Raw genomic sequence first — 21,367 nt, 5'->3', positions numbered from 1 at the left:
AAAAAATGCTCAACATCACTCAGCATCAGGGAAATACAAATCAAAACCTGAATGAGATACCTCACGCTGGTCAAAATGGCTAAAATTAACAAGTCAGGAAACAACAGATATTGGTGAGGATGCAGAGGAAGGGGAACCCTCCTACACTGTTAGCGGGAATGCAAACTGGTGCAGCCACTCTGGTAAACACTATGGAGGTTCCTCAGAAAGTTAAAAATAGAGCTACCTTACAACCCAGCAAGTGCATTCTAGGTATTTACCCAAAGGGTACAAACATAGTGATCCGAAGGGGTACCTGCACCCCAGTGTTTATAGCAGCAATGTCCACAATAGCCAAACTATAGAAAGAGCCCAGATGTCCATCAACAGATGAATAGATACAAAAGGTGATATATGTGTGTACACACACATTATACCCACACACACATATATATAATGGAATATTACTCAGCCATCAAAAAGAATGAAATCTTGCCATTTGCAATGACATGGATGGAACTAGAGGGTATTATACTAAGTGAAATAAGTCAGTCAGAGAAAGCAAATACCATATGATTTCACTCATGTGGAATTTAAGAAACAAAACAGATGAACATAGGGAAAGGGAAGGAAAAATAAGAGGAGAGCAGAGAGGGAGGCAAACCATAGGAGATTCTTAACTGTAGGGAACAAACTGAGGGTTGCTGGAGGGGAGGTGGGTGGGGGTTGGAGTAACTGGGGGATGGGCATTAAGGAGGACACGTGATGTGATGAGCACTGAGTGTTGTATGCAACTGATGAATCACTGAATTCTACCTGTGAAACTAATAATACAGTATAAATTAAATTGAATTTAAATAAAAAAATTTTTTAAAAATAAAATAATCTCAAAGAATTTCAGTGCTGAGAAGAAAATAGAACAATGTGGAGAAGAAGAAGTGAGGGGTGTCCTATACCAGATGAGACAGTCAAGGAAGAGCTCTCTGAGGAGGTGACCTTTGATCTGAGACATCATTGTAAAGTCAGCCGTATAAGAATCTTGGGGAAAAACTTGGACAAGGCAGCCCTGATTTGGGAACAAGCTCTACATGTTTGAAGAACTTTAAAAAGCCTGTGTGGATGGGACAGAGGAGAGGGTAAGACAAGAGGACAGACAGCTAGGCAGTATCCAGGTCACATAGGCCATGGGAACCACAGTAAAGAGCTTGGATTGTTTTCTGAATGAAGTGTGAGCCTGTTGGACAATGTTAAGTAGCAGAGTTTTATAATCTGATTTATATTGAAATTGTTTGGGCTGCAAATGTGGAAATGGTTTGTAGGTAGGCAAGACTGGGAGCAGAGAGATTAATTAAGAGGCTTTGACAAAAACCTAGGTGAGAGATGATGGTAGTGTGAACTAGGGTAAGAGCATGAGGTAGGGTAATAGCAATTAAAATGGAGTATCTCAGGTTTGAGATATTTGTTGGAGATATTACTTAAAGTAGTTGATGATGAATTGTATTGTGGATTAGGGAAGAGATACTGAGATATAGAAAGTAATTAAGGGCAACTTCTGTGTTTTGTCCTGTGCCATTAACTAACTGAAGGGAGATTAGATCCACAAATTCAGATGGAGAATGCTGATTTAGGGTGTGGGGAAGAGAGGTAATCAAGCAACCTGTTTTTTTACATGCTCACTTTGAGTTAAGTAGGACATTTTGAGCATTTACATCAAAAAGTACTCATTTGATTTACTTACTTAAGACTTGGTGGTCACTTCATACCAATTTGTGAACCTAATGCAAAATTGGCTATTGTCTCTTTTTTTCATCACCTTTCCAAGAATTAAGGAGCAATGGCTGTATTTGCTTCCTGAGCCCAACATAGGTTCCTGATACACCTCTCCTAGTTCAGCTCATTGACTGCCCTAATTATAGTTACTTATAAAGCCTATTGATGAATGTGATTTATTCATTTGAAAATCATGATTGTATTTGGTGTTCACAGGAGAATTTTACATTACACGGCATTCTAATCTCTCAGAAATACATGTTGCTTTCCACCTTTGTGTGGATGACAATGTGAAATCAGGAAACATCACTGCTCGAGATCCTGCCATTATGGGACTCCGAAATATACTCAAGGTTTGCTGTACCCATGACATCACAACAATAAGCATACCTCTCTTACTGGTGCATGATATGTCAGAGGTAAGCAGATAGAAGAATACCATGATTTTATAAATATGTTAACCATCAATACTGTGTAGTATTAATAATCCACTTTACATTTTAAAAGCACTTTTTAAAAAACTAGTGGACCTTTGAATCTCCTATCTGGTTAATAGCATTGAGTGACATATGATACAAAATAGTGAATAATCCTTAACCATTTATGTTCAGAGAATTATAGTCTTATAGTAGGTAAACTAGAAAATCAGAATTAGCTTTAGCTTTGGATAAGACATACGCCCCTACTTCTCTCCCTCTTCCTCCATTTTTGTCTTAAGTAGCATTAGATTTACCTCCACATTTATATTTGGCCTACACTAATATTAAAATTAGTTTGCATTCTCTGAGTATGCATTAATAGGCAACAGAAGGAGATACTAGGTAACAGGAAGAAGCCAGCCTCATTTTAACATTCTCTCAAAGATGCTCAAGGATGCTTTTTGGATAATATAAGTGTTGGCTTCTACAGTTAAAATGTGGCATAATCATCCATTCATTTTATTATGTACTGTGCTTTGGAAAAAAATCTTCCCGTGACTGCTTTCTCTCCTGTTTTCCTTCTCATCCACATAAAAACTGGTTAGAGGGAATAAGCTGAAGAAATAATACAAAGACCAAAACTCAATTTCAAATAGTCTGGAGAAACAAAGTAGCCTCAAAACAGTGGTGGTGCAGGCAAGTGCTTCTGGGAAAGCTAGTGGTCAGCCTGGTGATGAAGGACCCACATCAGCAACTTGGGGCCTGCTGGTTTGGAGGTGGCTTTTTTTTTTTTTTTTTAAACGAAATGGCTTAATGCAAATTGTGAATGTCAGGAAGGAAGTTTGATCATTGATTATTAAAAGTTATTTCTCGAAATAAAAGATGTATAAATGCTGCTTTTTAGAGCAAAACATTTCGATTCATTCATTTTAAATGCAATACCCTATGTAAACACACACACAAAATCAATTCCAGGTAAGATGAGGTGATTTTAAATGATTTACCACTTACATCCCATTTGTATTTTCATCAGACACGTTGTTTCAATTAAGAGAATTCTGGCTCCATCCTATGAAAGGTGTATCCAACTGCCTGATATATCATTCCATTCACTTATATAGCCTAAGTCATACCTAATATGGTATCAGGAGAGATTAACACACATGGTTTGTTTGGGGTTTTTTCAACTGTAGCTTTATAAAGTTTTAGTTCCATCAGGAATGTTTAGCCATTGTTATCACTAACTAGTCCATCTATAAAAGTCTTTGGAGAATAACAAAGAAAGTTTGTGATGAATTCCAGCCGCAAGGAAACATCCAAACATTCCTGCAGCTGGACTCCTGGTTAACCAGTTTATAAAAATGGTTATATGTAGGTGGGAAACAACCTCAAAAACAGTATTTCCAAAAGTCACTAAGTTTGGATTTACTTCCAGACATCTGATACTACTAGCATTCCCTCTCCCACAATGTTACAAAAGTTACATGTTTTAAATTGGGACAGCCAGCTGCAGGACATTAAGTTTGTTTCCAAAGTGTCCATTTTAATTCACAAAAGTATATTGAGCCGCGATCCTCCCATTTGTTGTATTTAAACATCCATTCGGGTCAAGAAGTTTATTCTATAAACTCAGACAACATTGCACAGGATATAGAGTTAATCTTTTAGCTTTCATGCAAGGGTCCCAAAGCATTTTCAGGTGTTGTTTACTTCCTCTAACAAACAGAATTTCTAGACGCTCGGTTACCACATTTTAGTGTGTGCACAGTAATGACGATAATGTCTGAAACAGCCCATGTTCTGTGGTAGCTAGAGCTGTAGAAATTAATTGCAGTTTAAAAAAAAAAAAGGAAAAAATCATCTATCAGCGAAAAGAAAGACATCCTGATAATCACCAGTTTATCTCTATAGATATTTGTAATCTAAGATACTGTCATACTGGTGCCAATCTAACCTGATAGGTATGGAATGAACGTGCAAGCCAAGAATATCAAGTTCCTGATTTCCTTTTCTTTTTTGTTGTTAACTTATTGAATAATTTGGGACTTAAAGGTTTTAGTTATTATAATTGTGGTTGATGAAGATGTTATTTGTTTTTAAATTTTTATTAGAGTAGAATACACATATAGAAAAGTATACATAAGCATATAGCTCAAATTTTCACAAACTTAACACCCATGTAACCAATACCTAGATCATAAAACAGAACATTATCACCACCCCAGAAGCCATCCTCATGCTCCCTTCCAGTCAGGTAAACCACACTCTCTCCATGAGGGTAACCATTTTTTTCCATTTTGAAAAGCATAGATTACTTAGACTTGTTTTTGTAGTTTATATAAGTAGAATCATATATACATATTCCTGTATCTGGCTTCTTTCACTCAATAATTATGTTTGTAAAATTTACCCTTATTATTGTCTGTGGTTGTAGATTGTTCATTCACATTGTTAGATATTACTTCACTGTGTGATTAGACCACAATTATTTAGCAATGCATTCTACTATTTATGGACATTTGGGTAGTTTCTAGGTTTTGATTATTATGACTTACGTTGCTATGAACATTCTAGTACATAGATTTTGGCATTTCTGTTAGGTATATACTTAGGGATGGAATTGTTAGGTGTCACGGTATGTGTATGTTTAGCTTTGGTATTTACAACCAAATAGTTTCCCAAAGTGGTTGTACCTAACCCATTGTTTTTGAATGTGAAAAATAAGAATGCCAGACTGTTCCTCACCTTCAGATAATGACTGAGAAACTGATTAATAGTATTTCAGGTACCTCAGAGGCATATACTTGAGAGTAAAGAATAGTTTTTCAGTTTCTCCCATGGGTGTATGAACTCAGAAAATAATTCTGATATAACTTTTAAGACATATACCAACTAAATCTTAATCACCTCTGCAGTTCAACCTTACCCTAATCAGAAGATTCAAGTTGAATAGTCAAAGTATGGCCTGTTATTTTTTAGAAGATATTGTCTGCAATTATAATCATAATTGACATTTTTAAAAATTTTAATTACAGTGTAGTTAACATATAGTGTTATTTTAGTTTCAGGTGTGCAATATAGTGGTTCAGCACTTCCATATAGCAACCCAGTGCTCATCGAGATAAGTGTATTCTTAATCCCCTTCACCTAGTTCACCAATCCCCCCACTGACCTCCCCTCTATTAACCATCAGTGTGTTCTCTAGTTAAGAGGTTGTTTCTTGGTTTGTCTCTTTTTTTTTCTTTGTTCATTTGTTTCTTAAATTCCACATATGAGTGAAATCATATAGTATTTGTCTTTCTCTGACAAGCTTATTTTGCTTAGCATTATACTCTTTAGATCCATCTATGTGGTTGCAAATGGCAAGATTTCATTCTTTTTATGGCTGAATAATATTCCATGCATATATATACCACATCTTCTTTATCCATTCATCTTATTGATAGACACTTTGGCTGCTTCCATAGCTTGGCTATTGTAAATAATGCTGCAGTAAACATAGGGGTGTATATATCCTTAGAATTCATGGTTTTGTATTCTTTGGGTAAATACCCAGTTGTGTGATTAGTGGATTGTAGGGTAGTTCTATTTTTAAATTTTTGGGGAACCACCATACTGTCTTCCACAGTGGCTGCACCAATTTGCACTCCCACCAGCAGCACAGAAGGGTTCCTTTTTTTTTTTTTTAAAGATTTTATTTATTTATTTAATTGACACAGAGAGAGAGAGACAGCGTGAGAGGGAACACAAGCAGGGGGAGTGGGAAAGGGAGAAGCAGGCTTCCGGCCCAGCAGGGAGCCCGATGCGGGGCTCGATCCCAGGACCCAGGGATCATGACCTGAGCCGAAGGCAGTCGCCTAACCAACTGAGCCACCCAGGTGCCCCATCACAGAAGGGTTCCTATTTCTCCACCTATTCACCAACACTTGTTTCCTGAGCTTTTGATTTTAGCTGGTATCTCACAGTAGTTTTGATTTGTATTTCCTTGATGATGAGTGATGTTGAGCATCTTTTCATGTCTGTTGGCCATCTGGATGTCTTCTTTGGAAAAATGTCTGTTCATGTCTCCTGCCCATTTTTTAGTTGGATTATTTGGTTTTGGGGTGTTGGGTTGTGTCAGTTCTTTATATATTTTGGATACTAACCCTTTATCGGATATGTCATTTGCAAATATCTTCTCCTGTTCAGTAGGTTGTCTTTTAGTTCTTTTAGTTAATCCTTTGCTGTGCAGAAGCTTTTTTTTTTTTTTTTAATGTGGTCCCAATTATTTTTGCTTTTGTTTCCCTTGCCTCAGGAGACATATCTAGAAAGATACTGCTACAGCTGATATCAGAGAAATTACTGCCTGTGCTCTCTTCTAGGATTTTTATGGTTTCAAATCTCACATTTAGATCCTTAATCCATTTTGAGTTTATTTTTGTGTATGGTATAAGCAAGTGGTCCAGTTTCATTCTTATGCATATTGCTGTCTGATTTTCCCAACACCATTTGTTGAAGAGACTTTTTCCCATTGCATATTCTTGCCTCCTTTGTTGAAGATTAATGTCAAAGACCATATAGTTGTGGTTTTATTTCTGGGTTTTCTATTCTGTTCCATTAATCTATGTGTCTGTTTTTGTGCCAGCACCATACTGTCTTGAATCACTACAGCTTTGTAATATAACTTGAAGTCCAGAATTGCGATGCCTCCAGCTTTGCTTTGCTTTTCTTTTTTCAAGGTTGCTTTGGCTACTCGGGGTGTTTTGTGGTTCCATACAAATTTTAGGGTTGTTTGTTCTAGCTCTGTGAAAAATGCTGTTGGTATTTTGATAGGGATTGTATTAAATGTTTATATTGCTTTGAGTAATATAGACATTTTAACAATATAAATTTCTGTTCTATGAGGTTGGAATGTCTTCCATTTTTTGTGTCATCTTCAATTTCTTTCATCAGTGTCTTATAGTTTTTGGAGTACAAGTATTTCATCTCTTTGGTTAGGTTTATTCCTAGGTATCTTACAGTTTTTGGTACAGTTGTAAATGAGATTGTTTTCTTCATTTCTCTTTCAACTGCTTCATTATTAGTGTATGGAAATGCAACAGATTTCTGTACATTGATTTTGTATCCTGTAACATTCCTGAATTCATTTATCAGTTCTGGTGGTTTTTTTGGTGGAGTCTTTTGGGTTTTCTATATATAGTATCATGTCATCTGCAAATAGTGAAAGTTTTACTTCTTCCTTACCAATTTGGATGCCTTTACTCCTTTCTGTTGTCTCATTGCTGTGGCTAGGATCTCTAGTACTATGTTGAATAAAAGTCATGAGAGTGGACATCCTTGTCTTGTTCCTGACCTTAGGGGAAAAACTCTCAGTTTTGGGGGTCAGGCAAGTTTTATGAAAAAAGGGAGTGGTCACTAATGTGAATTATTACCAGTAAGGACAATTAGAATATAAAACTGAGAAAAGGTTTGGTAATTAATAATCATTGAATTATAACCCATTGTATAAAGTAAATACCCATAAGTTCATACTGTTGTAAACAGATGATTGAATAAATAAATAGGGGAGAAGAAACAATGCAGAGGAATTCCAAATAATTTATATAGATACTCATTCTTCAGGGAGGGAAGCAAAAATCACCTTTCACATGTGTGCTGTTCACAGTGAGTGACTTCTTTCTAAAGAGTATGTTGTGGAAAGGTTGGGGAACGGGAGAGGGGAATAACTTTACAGTGGAGAAACCTGAGAATCACTGCCTCAGCAGGTGATCCAGATCAATGTCAACAGTCATAAATCATGTTGATAAGGTGTATTGATATGATATTATAAAAATGGCTCCTTACCTCTGTAGTCTTCCTACCAAAATCCATAGCACCAGTCTGACCATGAGAAAAACAGCAAATTCCAGTAGAAGGCATCCCTTACCTGACCAGGACTCCTCAAAACTGTAAGGTCATCAAAAACAAGGAAAGTCTGAGAAACTCACAGGCCTGAGGTGACATTATAACTCCATATAGTATAGTATGCTGGATGTGATCCTGGAACAGAAGACATCATTAGATAAAAACTAAGGAAATCTGCATGAACTATGGAGTTTAGTTAATAATAAGGGATCAGTAGTGATTCTTTCTCTCTTTTTTTTGGCTATGAATTTGTTTATTGCATCACATTTACTGCACCCAGTAGAAAGATTAAACATGTACTCAGGGTTTTTTGACTGACAGCAAATAGAGATTCTTTAGTGAGATCTTGGCAGTTTGACGGTATATATATACTGTCTGTCATGTATACATGGCATACATATGTATATACTTGCATGCATACATATATATAATTTCATTGATGGAATAATAAATGTCAGAAATATATCAGAAAAACATGTTTATATTTATTTATATTATTTATAAATAATAAAATAATAAATATACCTAGTAGTGCAATTGCTGGATTATAGGCTATTTTTAAATTTTTGAGGAATATCCATACTATTTTTCAGAGTGGCTGCACCACTTTGTATTCCCACCAACAGTGCAAGAGGGTTCCCACTACTAGGTATTTACCCAAAGAATACAAAAATACTAATTCGAAGGGATACATGCACTCCGATGTTTATAGCAGCATTATCAACAATAGCCAAATTATGGAAAGAACCCAAATGTCCATCATAAAATTCCATATACAATGGAATATTAATCAGCCATAAAAAAGAATGAAATCTTGCCATTTGCAACAACATAGATGGAGCTAGAGAGTATTATTCTAAACGTAGGTCAGTTAGAGAAAGACAAATACCATATGATTTCACTCCTATGTGTAATTTAAGAAACAAAACAAGCAAAGGGGAAAAAAAAAGAGAGGGAGAGGTAAATCAAGAAACAGACTCTTAACTATAGAGAACAACTTGATGGTTACCAGAGGGGAGGTGGGTGGGGGGATTAAGGAGTGCACTTGTGATGAGCACTGGGTGTTGTATGGGAGTGCTGAATCACTATATTTGTATACCCAAAACTAATACTACACTGTATGTTAACTAACTGGAATTTAAATTAAAACTTAAGGGGTGCCTCGGTGGCTTAGTCGGTTAAGTGTCTGCCTTCGGCTGAGGTCATGATCCCCGGGTCCTGGGATTGAGTCCCACATTGGGCTCCCTGCTCAGTGGAGAACCTGCTTCTCTCTCACCCTCTGCCTGCCACTCCCCCTACTTGTGTTCTGTCTCACTCTCTCTCTCTCTGTCAAATAAATAAATAAAATCTTTAAAAAAAACCTTAAAAAATAATAATATGTATATAAATTTTAAATAATTACAATACCTTAACTCTATAAAACAGCAGTTTTTAAATTTGTGTTCTGAAGATCCCCCTAGGATCTTAGCCCCTTTCTAGGGCTCAGCAAGATTTAAAATATTTTCATAATGATACTAAAGCATTATTTGTCTTTTCCATTCTCATTTTTTCATGAGCATCAGTGAGTTTTTCCAGAGGCTATACACAACAGATTAAATGCAGAGCAGATATAAGAATCCAGATGTCTTCTATTAAACCAGGCTTTAATGAGATTTGAAGATATGTAAATCATTGCCACTCTTCTCGCTTAAATTTTTTTGTTTGAGGAAATATAGTTACTTTCTACTGAAAAAAAAAAAACACAAAACATGTTAGGTGCGCCTGGGTGACTTGGTCAGTTAAGCGTTGGACTCTTGATTTCGGCTCAGGTCATGATCTCAGGGTGGTGAGATTGATCCCCATATTGGGCTCTGCACTCAGGGGGGAGTCTCCTTCTCTCCCTCACCCTCTCCCCACCCCCTGCTTGTGCACACACACATCCTTTCTCTCTCTAAAATAAGTAATCTTTTCTAAAAATATGTTAACATGCAATAGGTTTTTCATTGTCATTTTTAAGTGAAACTGATTCTTTTGTGTGTTGCTGTCCAATTTCCCAACACCATTTGAAGAGACTTTTTCCCATTGCGTATTCTTGCCTCCTTTGTTGAAGATTAATTGACCATATAGTTGTGGGTTCATTTCTGGGTTTTCTGTTCTGTTCCATTGATCTATGTGTCTATTTTTGTGCCAGCACCATACTGTTTTGATCACTACAGCTTTGTAATATAACTTGAAGTCCAGAATTGCAATGCCTCCAGCTTTGCTTTGCTTTTTTCAAGGTTGCTTTGACTATTCAGGGTGTTTTGTGGTTCCATACAAATTTTAGGATTGTTTGTTCTAGTTCTGTGAAAAATGCTGTTGGTATTTTGATAGGGATTGTATTAAATCTGTGGATTGCTTTGGAGAGTTAGACATTTTAACAATACTTGTTCTTCCAATCCATGAGCTTGGAATGTCTTTCCATTTGTTGTTGCTTAAATTTTTTTCATCAGTGTTTTGTAGTTTTCAGAGTACAGGTCTTTCACCTCTTTGGTTAGGTTTATTCCTACATATCTTACAGTTTTTGGTGCAGTTGTAAATGGGATTGATTCTTTAATTTCTCTTTCTGCTGTTTCATTATCAATATTTTTTACATTTTTCTGTTTTAATTTCCAATGTAATAACTATCAAGAGATAAAATCCACATAGACAAAAGCTCATTGGTGTCCTCATTGATTTTTAAGAGTGTATAATATTGGGGCACCTGGGTGGCTCAGTCGGTTAAGTGTCTGCCTTCGGCTCAAGTCATGATCCCAGGGTCCTGGGATCAAGTCCTGCATCAGGCTCCCTGCTCCTCAGGGAGTCTACCCCTCCCCCTGCTTGTGCTCTCTTTCTTTCTGTCAAATAAATAAAAATCTTAAAAAAAAAAAAAAAAGAGGGTAAAAGATCCTAAGACCCAAAAAGGTTCAGAACCACTCTAATGAAATAATAAATGTATATTATAGTTATGATTATGAAGACTCGCAACATGGAAAAGTAATTCTGGAGATAATGAAAAGAAGTAGAATTTAAAATGGTATAATCACTGATTGTAACTATAGAAAATTATAAGTGAATCGATTATAGTCTGGCAGTAGCACTCATGTGTGCATTTGATCAGAGATTAGAAAGGAATGTAGAAAAATGAATACATTTGGTTTGGTAGGTGGCTGGGATGGGATGTTTGTGTATTTCTGTCACTTTTTAAATAACATGTTATACAATAAAAGCATTTTGATGCATTGTTCCAGTATTATACAAGTTAATGGAATTATTCATGCTGAAACACAGTAGTTGGAGTTCTGATGTCACTTTGTCTTTAGAATTAATTATCTAGAAAGTTCTAAGGGTATGTTTATTTTTTAAATTATATTTACTAGGATAATTAAATTGGTTTCTATTCCACAAATGTAATCTAACAGCTATAAGGAGTTATACCTAAAGACCAGAGAAATCCAGCTAAAGTTAGCAAAAAGTTGCCCAAATCTGTTCACAAAGTAGAGGTCAATGTTATAGATAAATTAAGACTTGATTTTTTTTTTTTTTTTACAAAATTCTGTTAAAAACATGATTTATTTTGGTTCTCTCTTTAGGAAATGACTATACCATGGTGCTTAAGGAGAGCAGAACTTGTGTTTAAGTGTGTCAAAGGTGAGCATAACCTTATATTTTAACAACATGACCTGTATTTCTTAGTCCCAACTACTGAAACTAGAGAAACCCAGGAGAAGAATATGAACGTTACCTCTGTCCTCTGGTGCCTCAATTAAAAGTGGTTTAACAAGGCAAATATTTTTTACTTATCTTTTTTCCAGTCATAAAATAAATCTCTGGCCCTCTTGAAATGCAAGGATATTTGGATATTATTTATATTTTGCTCTGATTATATCTTGCTCTCTATTGCCTTTTTATTTTCTTAAAAAGAAAAAAATAGAACCACATCTTCAATTATCCTTTAATAACCTGCTTTAGCTTCATTGTATAGAGACTAAATAGGACTTGAGAAATCATGAGTAAAAATGCATTAACAAAATTATGTTAAACCTCTCTGGCATGGGGAATTAAGGATTGCAGAAGTTTATCTGTTCTTTGGGCCTAGCCTCTCCTGCACACAAGTGGCTACCTAAAAAGGCAAGACATGAAGCCCCACATGAAAATTCAGTTTATCTTCATAAGGGACTTGTAGGTTTGAGGACCAGAACTCATAATTCAGCAAAGTCTGTTGTTCTGTTTTAGGTTTCATGATGGAAATGGCTTCATGGGATGGAGGAATTTCCAGAACAGTACAGTTCCTAGTACCACAGGTGTGTTATCTGAATAGATCTCTCCCCAGTTTAATCTCTGCTATAATATTGCTCCCAGATACAGCTAGACACCCTGTCCTAAACTCAATATAACATAATGAAATGCTTACAGCTTTCTGTTTATTAAGGGGAGAAGTGTTTGGATGCCATAAAAGCATTTAGTTTATTGTCAAAGATGTCAGCATCTGCCACTCAAGGGATCTTTTATTTAACCCCAAAACCAAATTTGACTCATCTTTTGTTTTTTTTCCCACATTTATGATTGAAGAATTCAATAAATACGTGATTGAAGAATTCACGTAAAAGGGCATTAGCAAAAAATGATTCTGTATTCTATATAGAGCCTAGCAAAATTAGTGGTACTTTACTTACTGACTATACTAGAGTTATCTAGGGATTTTTCTGGTAATCAAATTTACTATTTGACAGAAACAACATAGGTTCTCAGAAGGAAAACACCCCCTGTCCATAACCATGCAGTTAACTCAGTCATGAAAGAGAATTTTCATATACTGCTCTCCCTATCTAGAACTAGTTCCATATTTTAAATTACTTCAAAATTTTAAAAATCAATGATGATCAAGTGTGAACTTTTTTTTTTTTACTTCTAACAGAGTATTTCTGAAGAAATGTTTTATCAACTTAGTAACATGCTCCCCCAGATCTTCCGAGTATCGTCAACACTTACTCTGACATCCAAGCACTAAATCCTTAGAGACTGACACGTTGGCAGAAGAAGACTGTTAAACTTTCCAGGAACTTGAGCTGTGCTGGGATTCTGTCAAGCAAAAGATGCCCAGAAAGAGAACTTGTAATCCAAGCCCCAAATCAAATCATGATGTAGGTCTGTGAAACCTTACAAAAATTCATATACCATATAGTCTAGTGATCAGCCTTTTACTTATACATTTATTCTTAAAATTTCTTTATGAAAAAATCTTTTTTTCTACTGTTATGCCCTGTCTGTGAATATTAGTAAGTTAAAACGTCCTATATATCATACCTGGACACTTGATACAGGAGATTGTTAATTGCATTTTCATGGAGACATTTGACTTTTCCAAAAGGTTTGAGTCATATCAAGTGCGACTTAATTAACCATAAAAATAAAATCTTTCCTTTACCTTATTTGCCAAGCAAAAATTAAAAGGCACTGAGATATACATTGCAAGTATGGATTTCTTGTGAAAATCTTTGTAGAAACACAAACATATGAGACAAACTTTTAAATTCTCCTGTTTCAAAAACTCTAAGGTTTTATAAATCAGAAAAAAAAAATCAGGAAAGGACTTTGGATTCTTTACCTCTGTCTCACCCTCTCTATATGACCTTGCCCTTGTCTATTAATAACATTTCATGGGCTGGGAAAATAGTATGCTCATTTGCAAGCCCAATGGAAAGTTAGTCCAAACCAGCACCTGGCAGGATTTTAGTGTTCATCAACATTATGACAGTCAGACAACAAAGATCATTTTCATTTCTCCATCCTGCTTCCTGCATTCTCAACTTCCTTAACCATTCTTCTACTTCCTGCATTCCATTGCTGATAACTATGTCCCCATTTCTTTCTCTGCTCTGTTTCCTCTCCTTTTTCATCATCTTTCCTACTTTCTCAGATGATGCATATCACTTATTTCTCCCATCTGTAACACATTTGCTATGAGTAGTGACTACATTAAACAAAGACATTTGCAAAAGCAATAGTTTCATCATATCCAAGTTGTATGGATATTGTAACTGACCAATGAAATGAAATGGAGGACCTTGACATTATGAGGAGGTGTTATGGCCTGATTCCAAGAAACAGAAAGCACTCTTGTTAGTGTACCTAAATACCTAAATGTAGTAACTTACAGAAACTCTTTTGACACACAAAATGCTTTCCCATAACACAGAATATGTCTTGATTTTCTATGTCTTGATGCAAGGAAGTGACTGTCCAAGTAACAACGCTAAGGAGAACACGCACTCCAGACTGTGTCCATTACACACTAACACTTTCCACATGCTTTTCCAGGGAACCTGGAAGGTAGAAATTCTGCTCTCACAGTGAGAAATTGTCTTCCAGGCACCACTGTTATCCTTGAGACTGATTCTAATGCAAAGCAAGATAGACAGAGGTGGAAAATAGGGGTGTGTTTAGAGCAGTATCAAAGACTATTTTTTTTTAAGATTGATTTATTTATTTATTTGACAGAGAGACAGCGAGAGAGGGAACACAAGCAGAGGGGGTGGAAGAGGGATAAGCAGGCCTCCCGCCGAGCAGGGAGCCCGATGCGGGGCTCGATCCCAGGACCCTGGGATCATGACCTGAGCCAAAGGCAGACGCTTAATGACTGAGCCACCCAGGCGCCCCAAAGACTACTTTAGATCATAATATGAAAGGTCAAGTTGGAAGTGGGTGTAGTTGGATCAATATAAGACGTTCAAAAAGAGGAACTGAGAATCTTTCCATAGAGGTTCTGTAACTAGGTGGACAGCCAACAGCTAGGGGCATAGCCAGAGGTCAGGGGGTAGGAGTAAGGGTTCACTCATGGAAACTTGGTGAATGCTGCTGCCCTGTCCTTCTTTTGCCACTATATAATGTAGTGGCTTTCACTCCAGGGCAATTAGAGGTAGTGTTTGGCCCATGAAATCAAGATAAATGTATTAAATATCCTTTTTTTTTCACATGGTACTGTATTATGAGATATACAGAGTGGTAAGATTGGAAAAATGCTTATGATGTTATATGAAGACATACCAAACTCTGAGCTAGTAACAAATATATAATTCAAAGCACTAATTATATGTATGCAAGTGATGGGGATTTTAGTGAAGCAGTAGTTGAGGAAGTCTGGAATTTTGTGTTTGGACCAGAACAGGTGAGATCATGACCTTTTTCTGAGTGTTCTAGAGAGCTTCGTGGAGGGGAGTGGTTTGGGGCACTTCATGAGTGATACGAAGAAGGTACCTTAGCAGGCTGAGACTAGAAGGGGCATTCTCGGTCTAAGATACAGATAGGAACAGAAACCAAATGAAGGGAGGCACTGGTAAATGGCCAGTAAGTTGAGAGAAGCTGACCACAGGAGCGTTTTGGGGGTGGGTAGGGGGCCTTAGCTCAAACATTGGTGAGGAGTGTTCCAGTGAGCATGAAGCTTTTTATTTGCATAAACAGTTAAGTGTTCCTAAGACAGATGACAATATGGTACTCAAGGCCTTAAAAATATGCTTTGGAAATCACACAGGGGCATTGAGCCTGCTGTGTCCATTCCATACTGCTCTGTCCTCCCCTTCCCCGATTTTTGTTCTCAAAGCACAAAACCAAGCAAAGCTGTAACATTGCCATTGATCAAGAAGTGTGGCACCAGCTGTTCTCAGCATGACAGTGTGGCCAGAATGGAAGAAATGCATGAAAAAGAATTTCAACAGAAAAACAACTCAGTTTGCCTGGGAGTTGGCAGACCTCTTACTGGCACAGTACACACATCCTTTGTGCCACTTTAGTTGGAGGCTGGCTCATTCTCACAAGAAGAAAAAATGTTCCACAAAGGAAAGATGAATTCACGGAAACATTCCTAATGTAGAGGCCCTAAGGGGAATCAGCAGAGCTGTGCCAAAAGAAGAAACAAAACTTAGAGAGTGGAGTCTTGGCTGGTTCTCAGTCTCCAGGTGAAAATGATTGCTTTTCTGTTACTCCGTTCTCCCATTTAGATGAAATTGGACTGCTTTGCTCAAAAGGAGTTACAGCAGTGTAAAAATCATTATCACAGTTATAAAGTAAAAAATGTTTTACAACACCTATTTACCAAAAGTACCATGCATTCAGAACCATTTAGATCAATGTTTTTCTACCCTTTAACCATCAAAGACCCTTTCCATCATCTTCAGCATATTTCTCTGAAATGTCTTGAAAACTTTTACCTAGCAAACAATTGAAGTAAAAAAAAAAAGTAATCTTTTTTTGTTGTTAAAGACATATCTGTGGAGCTGAGTGAGAGTATTAGCAAGCAATACATAGTATTCCCACATAGATTATCATTGTATGATTCCCATACATAGTTTTTACACGTAAAATACATAGAATTATTGTGTAATACCAGGCAAATTCACAAAAACAACCTTGCTGTTTTACTTAACCAGCAAGATCTCATCCCAGTGAAATGTACTTCAGAAAGATTTTTTTTTGTTTTTACTTTTGTAGTTTATTTATTATTACATTCAGTTAGCCAGTATGTAGTACATCATTAGTTTTTGATGTAGTGTTCAACAATTCATTAGTTGCATATAACACCCAGGGTTCATCACAACATGTGCCCTCCTTAATGCCCATCACCCAGTTACCCCAGCCCCCCAGCCCCCTCCTTTCTGTAACCCTCAGTTTGTTTCCCGGAGTCCAGAGTCTCTCATGGTTTGTCTCCATCTCTGATTTCTTCCCATTCTGTTTTCCCTCCTTCCCCTGTGGTCCTCCGCACTATTCTTATGTTCCACATATGAGTGAAATCATATGATAATTGTCTTTCTCTGCTTGACTTACTTCACTTAGCATAATCCCCTCCAGTTCCATCCATGTCAATGCAAAAGGTGGGTATTCATCCTTTCTGATGGCTGAGTAATATTCCATTGTATATATGGACCACATCATCTTTATTCATTCATCTGTTGAAGGACAGCTCAGCTCCTTCCATAGTTTGGCTCTTGTGGACATTGCTGCTATGAATGTTGGGGTGCATGTGCCCCTTCTTTTCAGAAAGATTTTTTTTTTAATAGCTCTTCAAGGACCACTAATTCCAGGAACCCCAAGCTGGGAACCACAACTTTAGACAGAAATACTTACATGAGAGTACATTACAAAGGGAAGGCAGAGATAAGGACAACATGAGTGGCAGATTGACCCTAGAATCCCATTAGATAAACACCAAGTGTTTACTGCATTTCTTCCACACACAAAGGCACAGTGCTTAGCAAGAGTCAGCCTCTAGAAGGCTATACAAAGGCTATGGGACTTGAGGAACTATTTGATTAAGGTAAAAATGCTTGGCAAGCTTTTCTGTGATCTGTGATGCTGACTATGACTAAGATAAAATCCCAAGTGAAGCAGGTGAAGGGATGAGAAGCCTCCTGATGATAACTACAGAACTAATAATATGGGCATGTGATGTCCTATTCAATATTCACAGCTACAATTATTGCAGTGCAATCCAGATCTCTCTTGCTATTCTTTTTCTGACATATCCAAATCCAAGATTTGGCTGAATTTCATGCCGTATATAGTCAATCATCATTAATCATGGATTCTATATTTATGATTTCACCTACTTGCTCAAATTTATTTTTAATTCTAAAATTAATCCATAAAGGCATTTATCAAGGCACATAATCATTTACAAAAGCACTGGTTTTTTTTATCAAATCCAAGTTGTGTGGCTGTTGTAACTGGCCCACAGAATGAAATAGAGGACCTTTGGCAGCACTTTGGCATCACTCAGGAGTGAAAAATTTTGAGTAGACATACACATCTTCCCCGCTGAAAGGAGAAAACACTCTGCCTTCTGGTTTCAGCTCTCGTAATATAAATAAGTATCCTTTTCATGGTCTATTTAGTGTCATGTTTTTCACACCTTTGTGCTTTTTGTTGGTGATTTTGCTGTTAGCCTCCAAGTGCAGTGCTGAAGTGCTATCTAGTGTTCCTGAGCACAAGAAGGTTGTGACGTGCCTGATGGAGGAAATGTGTGTGTTAGAGAAGCATTGTCCAGGCATGAGTTATAGTGCTGTTGGGTCATGAGTTCATGGTTAATGAGTCAACAGTCTTTATTAAATAAGATGTCTTTAAAAAGAAACACACATCTGGGGCGCCTGGGTGGCTCAGTTGTTGTGCAGCCGCCTTCGGCTCAGGTCATGATCCCGGGGTCCTGGGATCGAGCCCCGCATCGGGCTCCCAGCTCAGCTGGAAGCCTGCTTCTCCCTCTCCCACTCCCCCTGCTTGTGTTCCCTCTCTTGCTGTGTCTCTCTCTGTCAAATAATAAAATCCTTTAAAAAAAAAAGAAACATATTTAAAAATGTTATGTTCACTTATTTGTGGAACATAAGGAATAGCATGGAGGACATTAGGAGAAGGAAGGGAAAAATGAAAGGGGGGTGAAATCAGAGGGAGAGATGAGCCATGAGAGACTATGGACTCTGAGAAACAAACTGAGGGTTCTAGAGGGGAGGGGCGTGGGGGGATGGGTTAGCCCGGTGATGGGTATTAAGGAGGGCATGTACTGCGTGGAGCACTGGGTGTTATACGAAAACAATGAATCGTAGAATACTACATCAAAAACTAATGATGTATTGTATGGTGACTAACATAACATAATAAAATTTTAAAAAAAATAAAAATGTTATGTGTGGATTAACTCACAAAAATGTAGTGAGAGGCTTGCAGGGAACTCGCCCTGTATTCCCTCTAGGAGCAATGGCTCAAAATTTCCTCCCTCATGTTCACAGCACTAGAATCAATTGTCTGTGTGTCTTCTCTCACAGTCAAGAGCTACCTGTATATATCTTTAGCACGTGGGGAATAAGACATGAAACTATATTACAGAGAAGCAAACAGATCCTTTCTGGAGATGTTTAGGAATTAAGCAGAAATTGCTGTCACAGGTTAGGTATGACATCTGCAGGAAGAGAGTGTATTTGTGGGTCTCTCCCTCCCTGTTTCATTCTCTCCTGCTTTCTATCCTTCTCTTTTTTTCTTTATAATGAAGTCCTAGCTTCTTGTTATCAGCAAATCTGTACTCAGAACTACTCAGGATGACAGTATGGCATCAGAGATGGGGAGCACAGTCCCTAGAATTAAACCAGGTTCAAGTGCCACCTCCCTGATTGACTTGCTGTGGCTTGTCACATTGGGCATATTACCTAACCCCCCTAAGCATGTTTCCTCGTCTGTAAGCTAGGAAAAATTAATAATAGTATCTACCTCATTGAGAAGTTGGAAGGATTAAGTAAGTAAGAAAGTGCACACTACCTGGCATATAGTCATTCTATAAATATTTGCTGCTATTATCCTTCCTTCATGCCTTCCTCTCTCCCCCTTCCTTCCTTTCTTCCTTCCTGTCTGACCTTTCTCCTTCTTTCCTTCCTTCCTTTCACTACATAGTAGGGATACTAAGTCATTTAAAACATCATGTCCTCAAGGAGCTTACAGCCTTATTGAGTTGAGAAGGCAACCCGTGTAACTCACAGTATTAGCTCACATATAATAAGGGTATACAGTCAGTGCAAAATAAAGTGTACACAGAGTGCTGTGGAAGTCAAAATAGAAACATGAGCAATGCATTGGGCCAAGAGGGATGTTGAGCCCCTTGAGAGCTGCTTAACCCTGCCTTTCTCTGGCATTGAGTGAGTATCCTCTGGGAGCCCTTGTTACACTCAATAGGTCAAGCACAAATCCTCCTGGCAGGCAGACAGAATGCCACCTGTGCCAATGGCAGCAACAACTTCAGGAACAAAGGACAGGGCAGGTTAGAATGTCAGGAGGAAGTCACAAGGTAGGTGAGTAACCCTGTATTTGAGTGGAACAGGAAGGACTATTACATTTTTATCAGGTGGATCTAGATTTTAGACATAACAATAGTATGAAATAGTTATAAAAGTGAAAGTCTCCTAGCCCTGCAGCAGCCATATAGAATTTGCTTCTGTCATGCTTCCCTGGTTCTTCTCTCATGATTCTCTTGTCAGTGAGCTGATCAAAAGTTTCCCATCTTACAGGTGACTGAGGCCACAGGATTAAGTGCTGGCAAAGGATTAAATGCTAGAAAGGTATAGGGAAGAAGTCCTGCCAGTGGAGGATTAGAATTCAGACATAACTAGTCGACTTGGTGTACTTTGTGCATGTGGTGGCAGTGAAGGGGTGAGGGTAATAAGTACAACTCTCTATTGTAAAAATCATCTTGGCTATCAAAATAACAAACCACTCTAAAACTTAATGGCTGAAACAGGAAGCATTTATTATTCATGACTCTGTGGGTCACCTCTGTAGTTCTTCTGGTCTTACCTGGGCTTTCATGAGTAAGTCTTCAGACCTACTTCAGTAGGTCAAATAGGCAGTTCTGATGAACTTGGCTGGGGTCTCTCACATGTTTGAGTGTTGGCTGGCTGTAGGCTGGAATAGAATGACCTCAGCTGGGGCAACTGGACTTTTCTTCACTGGGTCTCATCCTCCGGGAGGCTAGCCCAGAATTTTTCACATAGCAGTAGCAGAGTTAGCAAAGAGAAAGTGGAATCATGCACTGACTCTTGAGTTCTAGACTCAGAGTGGACACACTAACACTTCCACCACATTCTATTGGTTAAAGCAAGTCATGAAGCCAGCCCCTACTCAAGGAGTGAGGTAGTTGTCGATGAGAAGGGCACAATGAGAAGTCACACTGTAAAAAGCACAGACACAGGATGGGGAGAAGAATTGGCAATATTTTGGCTATTAATGTATCACTCTCAGCAGTTCCACTTTCTTGATGTTGTTTTTCATTCTTATGGGTTTATTTATAGTTTCAGTGCATATCTATATAGTGTAGCCATATCTATACAGTGTAGCTGTAAAATGTATCATATGAAATGTGCCAAAGTGTCATATTGAAAGCTTATTTTCTACATGTCATTCAACAACTTGCTTTTTTTAAAATCCCACATCATGGGGGCGCCTGGGTGGCTCAGGTCATGATCCTGGGATCCTGGGATCGAGTCCCACACTGGGCTCTCTGCTCTGCGGGGACCCTGCTTGTCTCTCTGTCTCTCATGAATAAATAAATAAAATCTAAAAATATATATATATATTAAAATCTTACATCATGTTTTTAAGATTTAATCATGTTGACACAGAGCTAGTTCATTAATTTTAACTGCTATATTATTTCTGAATACTCTGAATTATATGCTTGCAGCCCATGTTATTTATTCATTCTCCTATTGATGGACAATGGGAGGTTATTTTCACATTTGTGCCACTTTGTACTGTGCTGTAGTAACCACATTCTTACACAGGTATCATTG

General features: G+C 37.6%; 1 protein-coding gene across 2 annotated transcripts in view; it reads left to right on the top strand.

Moving 5' to 3' along the window:
• Positions 1 to 13,515, top strand: part of FERRY3 (FERRY endosomal RAB5 effector complex subunit 3) — a 46,192-nt gene extending 32,677 nt beyond the window's left edge. For both annotated transcript variants that reach the window (XM_036082119.2, XM_036082123.2), the window contains 4 exons: positions 1,966 to 2,168; positions 11,642 to 11,699; positions 12,285 to 12,352; positions 12,967 to 13,515. In XM_036082119.2, coding sequence (XP_035938012.1) covers positions 1,966 to 2,168; positions 11,642 to 11,699; positions 12,285 to 12,352; positions 12,967 to 13,059 — 422 coding nt within the window. In that variant the 3' untranslated portion in view covers positions 13,060 to 13,515. The remainder of the gene's footprint in view (positions 1 to 1,965; positions 2,169 to 11,641; positions 11,700 to 12,284; positions 12,353 to 12,966) is intronic.
• The last annotated feature ends 7,852 nt before the right edge of the window (positions 13,516 to 21,367 follow it).

This window comes from Halichoerus grypus, chromosome 6 (genome assembly GCF_964656455.1).
Source record: "Halichoerus grypus chromosome 6, mHalGry1.hap1.1, whole genome shotgun sequence".
NCBI lineage: Eukaryota > Metazoa > Chordata > Mammalia > Carnivora > Phocidae > Halichoerus > Halichoerus grypus.
Note: the sequence above shows the minus strand (reverse complement) of the source record. Positions and strands in the feature narration are given on the sequence as shown.